The sequence below is a fragment of the Eumetopias jubatus genome, unplaced genomic scaffold (genome assembly GCF_037043125.1).
Source record: "Eumetopias jubatus isolate StellerSeaLion01/CBP00866 unplaced genomic scaffold, mEumJub1_p1.0 scaffold_1, whole genome shotgun sequence".
Taxonomy (NCBI): Eukaryota; Metazoa; Chordata; class Mammalia; order Carnivora; family Otariidae; genus Eumetopias; species Eumetopias jubatus.
The window spans coordinates 2,049,106-2,062,686 of NW_028274807.1; the positions used below are offsets into that span (position 1 = coordinate 2,049,106).

The 13,581-nt window shown below is 46.7% G+C and overlaps 1 protein-coding gene across 2 annotated transcripts in view; it reads left to right on the forward strand.

Moving 5' to 3' along the window:
• Positions 1–13,581, forward strand: part of UBE2G2 (ubiquitin conjugating enzyme E2 G2) — a 40,994-nt gene that overhangs the window by 11,812 nt on the left and 15,601 nt on the right. For both annotated transcript variants that reach the window (XM_028126529.2, XM_028126530.2), the window contains exons 2-3: positions 9,596–9,631; positions 9,724–9,769. In XM_028126529.2, coding sequence (XP_027982330.1) covers positions 9,596–9,631; positions 9,724–9,769 — 82 coding nt within the window. The remainder of the gene's footprint in view (positions 1–9,595; positions 9,632–9,723; positions 9,770–13,581) is intronic.

Here is a 13,581-nt window from a genome sequence, read left to right on the forward strand (position 1 = left end):
GCCATCATAAGTGTCTTGAGTCTTTTGCTGATTTTTAATCCTGTGTATTGTTTTCTTAGTTAAGTTGTAACAGTTCTTTATATAATGCAGCTACTAGTCTTTCATTGGATATTTTGTAAATATTTTCCCTTAAACTGGGGCTTGTCTTTTTTTAAATTGTGGTAAAAAAAACCATATAACTTTATCTTCTTTTTTTTTAAGATTTTATTTATTTATTTGACAGAGACACAGTGAGAGAGGGAACACAAGCAGGGGGAGCGGGGAGAGGGAGAGGCAGGCTTCCCGCCGAGCAGGGAGCCCGATGCGGGGCTCGATCCCAGGACCCTGGGACCATGACCTGAGCCGAAGGCAGATGCTTAACAACTGAGCCACCCAGGCGCCCTATAATTTTATCTTCTTACCAGTTTTTAAGTGTACATTATGGTATTATTAACAATATGCATATTGTTGTATAGCAGAGCTTTAGAACTCCTTGGTTTTGGGTGACTATACCTCTGCACCCCTTGAACAGCACCCGCAGTGGCTTGCTTTCTAATTTCCGTAACAGTGCCTTTTAAAGAGCAGAGGATTTTGGGGGCGCCTGGGTGGCTCAGTTGGTTAAGCGTCTGCCTTCGGCTCAAGTCCTGATCCCAGGGTCCTGGGATCGAGTCCCGCTGCAGGCTCCCTGCTCTGCGGGGAGTCTGCTGCTCCCTGTCCCACTCCCTCTCCCTGCTGCTCCCCCTGCTTATGCTCTCCCTGTCTCTCTCTCTCTCTCTCTCTGTCAAATAAATAAAATCTTAAAAAAAAAGCAGAGGATTTTATTTCACTGGAGTCCCATCTATTTATTTCTAAAATATTTCATGTGCTCTATGTTAAGAAATCCTGGCTTCCCATGAGATTGCTACGATTTCCTCATATGATAGAAATCATATGTTCTTCTCGATGATGTATAGTTCCAGTTTATGTTTAGATCTGTGACCCATCTCAAGGAAAGGTTTGTTCGCGCCATGAGGTAAAAGTCAGGGTTCATTTGCAGATTGCTTACAAATGGCCATCCATCTGTTCAAGGACCGTGTTCGTTTTCTAGGGTTGCCATAACAAAATACCGGACACTAGGGGCTTCAACAACAGAACTATTTTCTGACGGTCTGACATCAAACTGTGGGCAGGCCTGGCTCATCTGGAGGCCTCTCTCCTGGTCAGGTGGACGCCATCTTCCCTGGGTCCTCATGTGGTCGACCCTCTGACATGTGTGCCTGTGTCCTGATCTTCCAAGAGCATCAGTCATGTTGGATTGGGGCCCTTAGCAACCTCATTTTAATTTAATCACCTGTTTACAGACCCTAGTTACAAGCTTTTCTCCACTTTGCTTTCTTTCATTTAGTATATATTGGAGTTCATTGTAAACTAGTACATAGAGGTGTGCATCTTTCCTTTTCCTAGCAGCAAAATACTCCATTTGTAGATAGATCATGATTTGACTGGTCCTCTAGTGATAGATGTTTGGGTCAAATTTCCAGTGTTTTGCTGTTACAGATAATCCTGAAATGAATAGCCTAATGCATGCATCTTGTTTTTAGCAGTGTATCTGTCTCTAGTGGTGATTCTGAGACGTGGGATTGCTGGGTCAAAGGTTGAGTTGATACGCATTTTGTGTGGTGGCTGTTTTTTAAGCCCCTATTAAAAACATGTTTTTAACAAATTAACAGTCTCCAGGATTCAGTGCTACAGTTTGTGCAGATTTCTCTGATATTATTAAGAGTTTTTCTTTTTGAAGTTGCTTTTAGTAGTAAACAGGAAGCCGTGTGTGTGTGTGTGTGTGTGTGTGTGTGTGAGAGAGAGAGAGAGAGAGAGAGAGAGAGAAAACCGAGAAAGGTGAGGGCAGTCAGGAAACATTCCCTCCCTGTAGTTCTTCCTTGACCAGTAGGTGCCACTGTTGAATCAGGATGCGGGTGGACTGGCTGCTGGGTGTGCGGTCTCTGCAGTGGCTGTGTAGACCACCCTCTCTGCCTCTCCCCAGGAGGAGGGGGTCGCAGAGGGAAGTTCCAGCGGGCCACAGATGAAGAAGAAAGCCAGCTCTGTTTGGGGGAAGCTCCCCTTAAAGGTTCCGGAAGAACAAGTGGTGTCCTTCCTCTGTCATGCTCTCAGGCACCACCCCCACCCCAAGGAGTTTGTAGCTCATCTGCTTTCACTTGATGGGTTTTTTCTTATACTAAGGTGATTTGACTTTAGACCTGAAAACTAGACTGGATTTCAGATGCTTGGGTGTGTAGAGCCTGGTGAGCTGGGTTCTGGAGTCCCCTGGGGCCCCTTCTCCTGGTCTGCTGTCACGCAGAGACGGGAAGAGGGGCTGAGACAGAGTCTGTATTGCCGCACGCGGGGGCTCAGCCTTCCTGGTGCCCCTCCTTATTTGCACCTGACCCTCCCTCTGTGAGGCCTTTGCAAAGCTTGCTTCCCGGGCCTCTTGGCGTCCCCGCTGCCCCTTCTCTTCCCGCGCCCTCCCAGGCTGGCACGCCCTTGTGACGCACGCGGCTCTCCGCTGTGCCTGCACCTGCTCCTGGCCAGGTGGTCTGCCTTAACAGCTGTTCCTTTTCCTTGTGGAGGACTCATTTATGGCAGAGTGTTGAGCATTCCCGGTCCCTTCTCCCGGCGTGGCGGTAGCACTCCCTAGTCATTGTGGAGACCTGACGGTGGTCCCTGAGTTTCCAAGTGTCCCCTGGGAGGGCTGCTCCAGCGGCTCCATCTCTTCCCTGTGCACGCAGCTCCCAAGTTTATACGGCTAGTGTCGTTTCTCCCTGGAGCTTCACGCTTGTTCCTCCAACCACCTGCCTGTCCTGCTTCTTTTTTTTTTTAAGGTTTATTTTACTTATTTTAGAGAGAGAGTGAGAAAGAGTGGCGGAAAGGGGCAGAGGGAGAAGGAGAGAGAATCCCAAGCAGACTCCCTGCTTGAGCTCAGAGCCTGAAGCGAGGCTCGATCCTGCGACCCCGAGATCATCACCTGAGCCAAAATCAAGTCGGACGTCTAACCGACAGAGCCACCCAGGCGCCCCTTTACTTGTCTGTTTACTAGTCTCCACTTTCATGTGTTTAAATTAGAATTCCTGCTTTCCCCTCAGACCCGCCCCTTCCCGTTCCATCCCAGGAATAGCGCCGCCGTTCACTTAGTTCTTTGGGCCAGGAACCTGGGACCAGCCTTGTTCATCCTCACATGGCACATCCACTTCTCTCTACCTGCGGAACAGACCCCCAGTGGCACCATTTCTCACCTGCCACTCTGACTCAAGCCGTCATGTTCCCTGCCTGGACTGTTGCAGTAACAACTTTTAAAATACATTACTTTGAGGGGCACCCCAGTGGCTTGGTCAGTTAAGTGTCTGCCTTCAGCTCAAGTCATGATATCAGGGTCCTGGGATTGAGCCCAGCGGGTGCGTGTTGGGCTCCCTACTCAGTGGGGAGTCCGCTTGATCCTCTCCCTCTCCCCTCCCCCTACTCATGCTCTCTTTTTCTCTTTAGTCTCTCAAATAAATAAATAAAATCTTAAAAAAAGAGTTTGAAGTGAGGTAAATACAGCTGGTAAAGGACAGGTGCAGGGAAAGACATGTTCCCCTCAGTGAGCTCTCAGAGCATCACTACCCAGGGTAAGCAAGAAGTCTGCCAGCTCCCCAGAACCCCACAAGGTGCGACCCCCACCCCCCAAAGCAGCTCTGTCTTCACAGGATAATCACCACTTTGCTTTGTTTTTCCACCAAAGCATGTGTTCTTAAACATTGTAGCTCAGCTTGCCTGGTTTTTAATGAATGTAATCTATCAAATGTAGTTATGTATCGTGTATGCTGTGTTGTGTGTATATATGTAGCGTATGGTGTTTTTGTATAGATATGTACAGACCTGGTTTCTTCACACAACTTTATGTTGTGTGTAACTGTGCATCATTTATTTTCATTTTTGTTCATTGTATGACTATATCACAATCTCTTGATCTCATCTACTGTTGATAGATATTTGGGTGTTTTCATTTTTTTGGCTATTATGAATAATACTGCTGTAGATACATAGCATACATACAATGGAGTGGTACTCAGCAATAACAAAGAAGGAGATCTTGCCATTTGCGACAACATGGATGGAGCTAGAGAGCATTACGCTAAGTGGAATAAGAGAACGAGAATGTCAAATGATCTCTCTCACATACAGAATCTTAAAACAACAGCTCACGGATAGGGTACAGGTTGGTGGTAGCCATGGGGGTTAGCGGGTGAACAGAATGGGTGAAAGTGGTCAGAAGGTACAGACTTGGAGTTATAAAGTGAGTAAGTCCTGGGGGTGTAGCATACATCATGGCAACTACAGCGAGTGATGCCGTAGCGTACATTCGAAAGTTGCCAAGAGAATAGATCTTAAAAGTTCTCATCATAAGAAAAAACAGTTTGTGACTGTGTGTTGGTGGATGTTAACTAACTAGACTTGTGCTCGTTTCAGAATATATACAAATATCGACTCCCTGTGTTGCACACCTGAAACTAATATAATATGAGAAGTCAATTATATCTCAACTAAAGAAAAGAAAAAGGAACCCCCTCCAGTCTCTCCGGCACAGCAAGGCCTTTCTGGCCCACCGTGGGCTGCATCTCTCTCTCACTTTATCGCGTTCTTCTCTGTACTCTTCCGTCCCTGAAACTCTCTCTGCACCTCTGTTTCCTGTCTGCTACCTGCCGTCCTTCACTAGTACATAAGCTCCTTGAAGGCAGGGACCTCGTTTGTCCTGCGCCCCCGCGTGTCCCCTGGCCAGAAGAGTGCTTGGCAGAGAGAAGTATGACTGATGGTTAGTGGTTGGCCACTTCTGGTCACGCTGGCCAAGCAGGGCTACTCAGACCACTGCCCCATGGCTTTGGATTGTTCCTCAAAGCTTCAGAGGGGACCAAGGAGCAAATGTAAGGATAAAAAATAGCATCTGCATTTGAATGGTTTTGTGACTAGAATTGTAACTCTGTACTTTTCAATGCATAAAATTATGTACCAAAACAGACACATGACAGGCTTTCAAACCAACAGCTGGAATAATATTTTCGTGACAATAGTGAAATATTTAAATTGTCCGGTGTTTATGGTTTAGATTCGCTGTGGCCCTTCGTCAGTGACCTTAATGAGTTTTCACTCTCCCTCTTGCTTCAAGCTGTTATCCTTGGTGTAAGTCTGCGTTCTCTGTCTCTTCAGGGAGAGTGTGAGGTGTTACAGTATCAAGCTGCGTAATTACATCCGGGGACATTTCATTTCCCCTTATTCTTCCAGAGGTGGAATCCGCAGGGGCGGGGGGTGTTAATCATTTGTTACAAGGCTCTCTGCATAGCAGCATGTTGGTTGCTACCCAGAATCAGAAGCGCTCCTGCTGGCTGAAAGCATTCTTGGACGTGTCTCTTGGTGCTCGATGGGCACACTTTCCTGTGTGGTTATACTCCTGAGAGGAAGTACTGGCTCAGGGTAGTAGCCGATGGCAGCCTCGTTTCCAAAGTGGGTGTACCAGTTGACCCTGCTACTTGTAGGGCGCGGCTGTGGCCCTTGGCTGGGCAGAAGCTTCTTGCTGGTTTTCTGACCTTGGGCTCCGGGGTGGTTCTGGTGGGAGGGTAGTGCTGTCCCGTGGTGGTTGAAGTCCCCCCCCATGATTCATGAGGTGAACATCTTGTCTTTTGTTCTGCTGGCCACTTAGGTATCTTTTTTTTTTTTTTTTTTTTGGTGACGTGTCTTTTCAAGTCATGAGCTTGGTTTTCTTTTGGGTTGTTTATATATTTTTATTGACTTGTAAGGTATTCTTGAGAAGTCCAGATGTGAGCCCTTTGTTGGTTATGTCTGTGGTAAGTATCTTCTTCCTCTCCGGGGCTCACCTTGTCATTCTCTTAAAGGTGTCCTTTGATATCAGAGGTTCTTAATTTCAGTGCTATTAATTTTACCAGTCTTTTCCTTTATGGTTAGTGCTCTTTGGTTATTAACTTTATAGTGAGTCCGATACTCTCCTCTATTATCCTCTCAGAAATTTAGTGTTTTCTATTTCATAAAACAACTGAAATTAATTTTGGGGGGAGTCCGCTTTACTGAGATAAAATATGCATGCAATAAAATGTGCTACTTTAAGATCGACCATTCCTCGAGCTTTGACAGGTGTACCCTGTGGCATAGCCGTCACTACAGTCAGGATGCAGAACGTCTGTGGCCCCGGAGTGTTCCCTCGTGCCCTTTGCAGTCCTTCCTGCTTCCCTGTGGGCCCTGGCCCGTAGCTCCATTTGATTTGCTTTCAGATTACCGTAGTTTTAATTTGTTGAGAATGCCGTGGACATTGAATCACACAGTGCGCCAGACTTGTCTCACTTAGCACAGGTCCGTGAGAGTCGTCCATGGTGGTGTCCGTGGCACTGGTGTGCTCCTTTCTGTTGCTCCGTGCTCTCCATTGTACGAGAGACTGCGCCGTGCTCACGCACCCGCGGTTGCACATCTGGCCGTTTCCATGGGGGCTGCTGTGAAAGCAGTTGCTGTGAACACGCACATCTGAGTCCGGGGACGTGAGTTCATTTCTCTTGGGTAGACATCCACCGGTGGAATTGCTGGGTCTCAGGTAAGCACAGGGTTAAACTGTTTTTATTAGGAACGGGTAACCAGATCATTCTGCATCTTGACCGGTAATGCATGAGAGATTCAGTTGGTAAACTTGCCAACACTTGGTATCGCCCGTCTTTTTAATTTGAGCTGTTCTGTTCTAAGTAAAAATCTTTCTACTAACGAAGATGTGTAGCCATATCTTTTTGTGGTTTTAATGTTCACCTCCCCAAGGCTCACGGTGTGGAGCAGCTGTAATGTGCTTCTTTGCCATCCACGTCTCCTTTGGTGATGGTCTGTTCGCATCTTCTGCCGTGTTTAGAAAACGTACGCCCCGGGTATCTCCTTTGCTCTGGCACGGTTGCCCCTCTCTCAGCACTCTGACACCAGGCCTGTGTGTGGGGGGTGTTCTGCAGTTGAACTCAGTTCCGACACCATCTACCTGGAGACAGCGTCAGACCCCACAGGTCAGGGACTCAGTCCCACGAGACCGCTCTTTCTCTGCTCGCCCTTCAGGTGCCTTTGAAGGTCCAGCTGGTCACCTGTGCTTCTGACTCATGGGCTCTAAATTGGAGGTTCCCACAACCCCCTCCTCAGGGTCGATTAACTTCCTAGAGTGGCTCGTAGAACTCAGGGAAGCAGTTTGCTTATGTTTATCGGTTTATCATAAAAGGATGTGATGAAGGGTACAGATGAGCCACCAGATGGAAGAAATGTGTAGGGTAAGGTATGTGGGAAGGGATAGAATTTCTGTGCCCTCTGTGGGTGCACCCCTCTCCCAGCACCCCGACATGTGCACCTGGCTGGTTGCTCTCTGGACCCCGTCCTATTGGGATTTACAGGGGTTCCTCGCAGAGGCCTGCGATGGCTCATTGACCCCATTCCCAGCCCCTCCCCCTCCCTGGAGAACTGGGGGGAGGGGCAGGGTGGCCTGAAAATTCCGAGCTTCTAGTCACCGCTGCTCTTTCTGAGGACCAGCCCCACCCAGGAGCCCCCCCATGTCACCTCATTAGGACAGAAGATGCTCTGAGTGCTCTTGGACGTAGGCAATGAGGAGGGCCCCAGGAGCACTGTGTCGGCCCTGGGGTCAGAGACCAGTACGGAGATTTTCTGTTATTTCACATGCCCCTTTTCTCCTTTGTCTTATATATTTTGATTTTGATCTTTTTTTTTTTTTTTGGTAGTGTGGGGGGAGAAACTTTATTTTTTTACTTAAATATTAGCATCATTTGTGGAAAAGACTGCCCTTTTAACCTCTGTTGAGTTTGGGGGTACTGACGCCTATACAGTTGAAAGTATATGTGTAACTTTTGACTCCCCAAAAACTGAACTACGAATAGCCTCCTGTTGTCCAGCAGCCTTAAGGACCATGTACATAGTCAACACGTAGCTTGTACGTTGCAGGCATGCGCACTGTGTTCTTCCAAGACAGTCAGCTGGAGAGGGAAGATTACTAAGGGCATGAGGAGGAGTGGACCCGTGTTGTTCAGGGCTCCAGCTGTGTTTGCACGCGTCTGTTTCTGGGCACTCTCTGTTTTGTTCCCTTGGTCCAATTCCCTTTGTGCTGGCATCCTCTGCCTCTCCGGGGCACTGACGTCCCCCTGCCCCGCCCGGGCTTCGTAGTAAGTCTTGATGCCCTTTGATGGACTTCTCGACTTACTCTTCTTAAAGAGTGTCTCGGCTGTGCGCGGTTGTTTGCATTTCATGTATCTTTTAGAATTGTCTTGTCGCATTCAGAGAAGAAGCCTGTTGACATGTTGGCTGCAGTTGCATGGAATCCGTAGACTGAGTTCGAGGAGGGCTGAGAACTTCCTGACGCTGAGGGCTCAACCGGTGAACTTGCTCTGATCTCCATTTATCAAGGTCTTTAAACTTGTGATGGTTCCGGCACGTTACAGATCTGCACATCTTTTAAAAACGTACTTCTGCATGTTTCCCATTGTAATTGCTATCTTTGTAAGATTTTTTCTAGCTTACTTGTACATAGAAACGCAGTTTGGTTATATGTATGGACCTCGTAATCAGCAATGCTTGCAGTCTTTCTAATAATGCGTCTTATTTCTTTTGGACTTTGTACGTATGTACGCATAGCACCTGTGAGTAATGACTGTTTTGACTTCCACTTTTCTGAGCCTTTTATTTGGCAAGGATTTGTTAATTTTATGTCCCTTCAAGGAACCAGTTTTTGGGTCAGTTTATCTTCTGTTTGTGTGGTTCTTAGTAGACCAGCGATGTGTTTGGCACTCGGGCCCAGTAGGAGGTGTGTTGTGTCTGTGGCCGTAGTCCTTACTCCCGGTGGCCCTCTTTCCTGCCCATGATTGTTTTAACCTTGGGCTCTTTACCTTTACAGATTTGTGTGCGGGTTTGGTTTCATTTTGGTGCTTTGCCTGTTAAAGATGTGGAGGCCGGGACTTGAAAGGGCATTTCTTAGTGGCAGGGCTGGGCCTCATCAACAGCTACTGACCTTTGCAAATTGCTGCAAACCACTGCTGTCTACTTGTTTTCATTGAGTGCTCAGGTCTGACACCGTGGATCCTCATGCAGGGGCTCACAGATTTGGTAGAGAGGCACGGGGGGCCGACCACTAGCCTGTCCGTGCTCCCTGTCCTGCTTCACGAGCGCCGGCTCAGTCTCTAGTTTGTCACGTTCAGAAAAGCTTGTGCCGCCTCTCAAAGTCACGGGAAATACCATTCCATTGGAAAATAATATACTATGCTTGATTTATGAAATTTAATCAAAATAACTAGCAGGAGTATTTTCAAAAGATAATTAACCCCTTTTGTCTTTTCATTTGTAAAATGAGAGGGTTTATAGCTCTAAAATTCTACCTTTTGCTGATATAAAGAGCTGTTTATGTAGTCTTTGTCGGAAATATAACAACTAGGCATCCACTTTGGACAAACAGAATTTTAATCAGTTAATACATATAACTCTACGATTTTTAATCTTATGTACTTTTAAAAGTTGTTTTGTTAAAATACCAACCAATGTGCATTCTGTTTCATAATGGTTTTACTTTTTCATTTTATAGAATTAACACTGAATCCTCCGGAAGGAATTGTGGCAGGTAAGGCACTAAAGTTAACCTCTTTATAATCTACTTCTAACTGCCAACGTTGCCTTCAAAGTTAATTGTGGAAATTTTTTTTTTCCCCGCAGGCCCCATGAATGAAGAGAACTTTTTTGAGTGGGAGGCGCTGATCATGTAAGTTAGTTATATGTGTTTCTAGTTTTCAAGACTTTCTTGGACATTATTCCTTTGAATCCATTTAGCAGTAGGGCTGTGCTTAGAAATGTCCGTTAGGAAAAAGGGTTTGTGCATCTCTTGAATTTAGCTCTTTTCTAGTCTGCTAGTCTGAGGCCAGAGAAGAGCACGGGTGTGTGTCCTGAGAAATGAAATGTTTCCTTAGAACCAGTAAAAGGTTTAGTTGATTTTATATCTCTAGAGTTCTACAATTATAAGGGTTTTTTCTTTTTTTTAAAGATTTTATTTATTTGACACAGAGAGAGCAGAAGCAAGGGGAGGGGCAGGGAGAGGGAGAAGCAGACTCCCCGCTGAGCAGGGAGCCCAATGTGGGGCTCTGTCCCAGGACCCCGGGATCATGACCTGAGCCGGAGGCAGACGCTTCACCAACTGAGCCCCCCAGGTGCCCCACAGTAATAAGTTTTGAATGTTGTGTGGCTGTGCTGGGTTAGCCTCAGACAGTGTCGGTGGTTTTGACTTCAGGAAGTCCCTAAGAGCCCACAGCTTTGAGGGAGGAATGGCCCCTCGTACCTGCACTTCCCCTTTCCTCTCGTCCCCATGGAGCTTGTCTTCTGCTGCTCTTTCCCCGTGCACCTCATCTGGAGTTCCATCGTCCCTGACCCCAGGACATGGCTTAGTTCTGAGGCCAGCAGTGTGGTTCCTGGCCCTGTTGTAGAAAGATCATGAGTGGATTTCCTATTTCACTTAGTGATGTTGCTTAGAAAGGGTCACAAATGGACCCCTGATTCTTTTTTTTTTTTTGAAAGATTTTATTTATTTATTTGACACAGAGAGAAAGATAGAGAGAGCACAAGCAGGGTGAGCAGCAGGCAGAGGGAGAGGGAGAAGCAGGCTCCCCACTGAGCAGGGAGCCCGACACGGGACTTGATCCCAGGACCCTGGGACCATGACCTGAGCCGAAGGCAGCTGCTTAACCGACTGAGCCACCCAGGAGCCCAGGAGCCCTGATTCTAGAGTGTTCTACGGCCCTGTGACCCAGGCCCTTTGTTTGCCTTCCTCCCTCTTTACATGTACAGTTTTTGGCCATTCTTAGACTTGCTGTGTTTTCAACAAAATTTGGTTAAGTAAAATTTATGCAGGTTGAGACTGACCCTCAGTCTCTCCGTTTTCTTACTAGTAAAATGAGACGGTTCAGCCAGTCGGCAAGTGTTGGGGTTGGACTTCGTTGGGTTGAGAAGTGCTCCGTGGGAAGGGTGGGGGCACGCGTGCACTTCAGACGTCATCTCACCTTGTGAGTCTGCCCAGGGCCAACGTCACGTTAGTTTTTCATGCTTTACAAACAGATTGCTGATAAGTGTTGTCCGTGGAGCTTAGATTAATACATGGAAATTGATGAGAAAGGGAGGGTTTTTTGGTAAGCAAAACATTTTAAAAATCATCATTTAACACTATCCAGAGAAAATACAGCATGGGTAACATCTGATAACTTGTAATATTCTAATTCCTTGGGCCTGTGATGTCCATTGTTTAAATGTTTCTGGCATGAGGATGTCCTTGCAATTTGTATTTCTTTCTTTTTTTTTTTTTTAAAGATTTTATTTATTTGACAGAGAGAGAGACAGTGAGAGAGGGAACACAAGCAGGTGGTGTGGGAGAGGGAGAAGCAGGCCTCCCGCCGAGCAGGGAGCCCAATGCGGGACTCGATCCCAGGACCCTGGGACCGTGACCTGAGCTGAGGGCAGATGCTCAACGACTGAGCCACCCAGGCGCCCCTACAACTTGTGTTTCTGTCTCATCAGCTATTGTGTCTTTTGTCCCCTAAAGCAATTACAGTGGGATGGTGAGTCTCCTGCTCAGCAGTGTCCTATGTCTAATGGAACATGGCATTGTCCACTGTGTCAGCCGTAGATCCTTTTATTTTTAAGGAAACAGGAGATTATATCACATGAACTTGATTCGTAACCCTCTTTTTCCATTTACTGTATCCTGTGCATTGTCTCTGTGTTAATGCAGGCACGTGGGAGCAAGCCTGGTGGGGGGGCGGTACACGGGGTATTGGGAGGCTTAGTGCCGAGGTTAGTGGGCCCCCGGCAAGCCTTCTAGCTTGCAGGATATTGGCTTGTGCCCATCAGCAGACATGTGAGCCCTCCAGTAGGGTTTCTAAAAAAGTGTTGGGGTAACTAAACCTGTTAGGGTAACTATTACTAATTTTAGATAAACACTATAAAATTAAACCAATATTTTGAAAACACAGTAGCAATCAGATGCCAAGGCAACAAAAGCAGAAATCAACAAGTAGGACGTCAGACTGAAAAGCTCCCGCTTAGTGCAGGAAACCATTGACAGAGTGAAAAGGCCACCTCTGGGACGGGAGAAAATATTTGCAATTCCATATCTGATATGTCCAATATATATAAGGCACTCACACAACTCAACAGCAAAAAATAAATAATCTGATTAAACAATGGGCAGAGGATCTGGACAGACACTTTTCTAAAGAAGACATCCAGGTGGCCAACAGGTACATGGAAAGGTGCTCACCATCACTCATCATCGGGGGAATGCGCATCAGACCCACAGTGAAACCTCCCCTCACACCAGTCAGAATGGATGTCACACAGAAAGACAAGAAACCACAGATGCTGGGGGGGATGCGGAGCAAGGGGAACCCTCCCACACTGCTGGTGGGAATGCGAGCTGGGGCAGCCACTCTGGAAGACATTGTGGAGGGTCCTCAAAAGGTTAAAAATAGAGCTGCCCTACGATCCAGCAATTGCACTACTGGGTGTTTACCCAAAGAAAACAAAAACACTGATTCAAAAAGTTGTCTGTACGCCCGCGTTCACTCGCAGCATCATTTACAACAGGAAGCAGCCTGAGTTGCTCTCCAGCAATGGATGAATGGATAAAACAGACGGGATGTGTACACACACGTACACACACACACGTACACACACACACGTACGTACAGACGCGCGCGCGCACACACGTACACACGTACACACACACACAGGTAATACCCATAAAAAAGAGTGAAATCTTGCCATTTGTGAAAACGTGGGTGGACCTTGAGGATATTATGCTAAATGAAATAAGTCAGAGAAAGATAAATACTATATGATCTCACAGGTAGAATCTAAAAAACCAAAACCCCCCCGTACTTCTACAGAGAACAGATTGGTGCCAGAGGTGCTGGGGGTGGGGGGCGGTGGTGGTGAAATGGGCGAAGGAGGATGAAAAGGTACAAACTTGCAGTTACCAGATAAATCTGTCCCGGAGGTGTAAGGGACAGCATGGCGACCAGGGTCGGTGACACTGTCGTAGGTATTTGAAAGTCCTCAAGAAGTAAGTCTTACAAGCTCTCATCGCAAGAAGGAGTTTGTAACTTTGTACGGTGATGGATGTTCACCAGATTGACTGTGGTGATCGGTCTGTAGTGTCTCCGGATAGTGACTCCTTATGCTGTGCTCCTGAAACACAGAACTTCGGATATCGGTTATGCCTCAACTTAAAGTAATGAGAGCTTTTTCAGGTTTCTTCAGCACTTTTACATTTGAATAAGGCTTTTGCATCAGTGTGGAATTCCCCTGCTTCAGGATTTGGTGAGCCTGTGGGTCTTGGTCCTGTTCCAGACCCTTTTACAAACAAGAGGCCGTTTACAAATGTACTTAAAACATCTATTAAGGAATTAACTGTCCTCCCATTGATTGGTCTCACGCTGCTATTTTGGCAGACAGCTGGCTGAGTTTCACTCTTTAGTGATAGGTTTTCTTTTCTCTCTTTTTATTCTTTGATTGTCTCCAGAGTTTTTC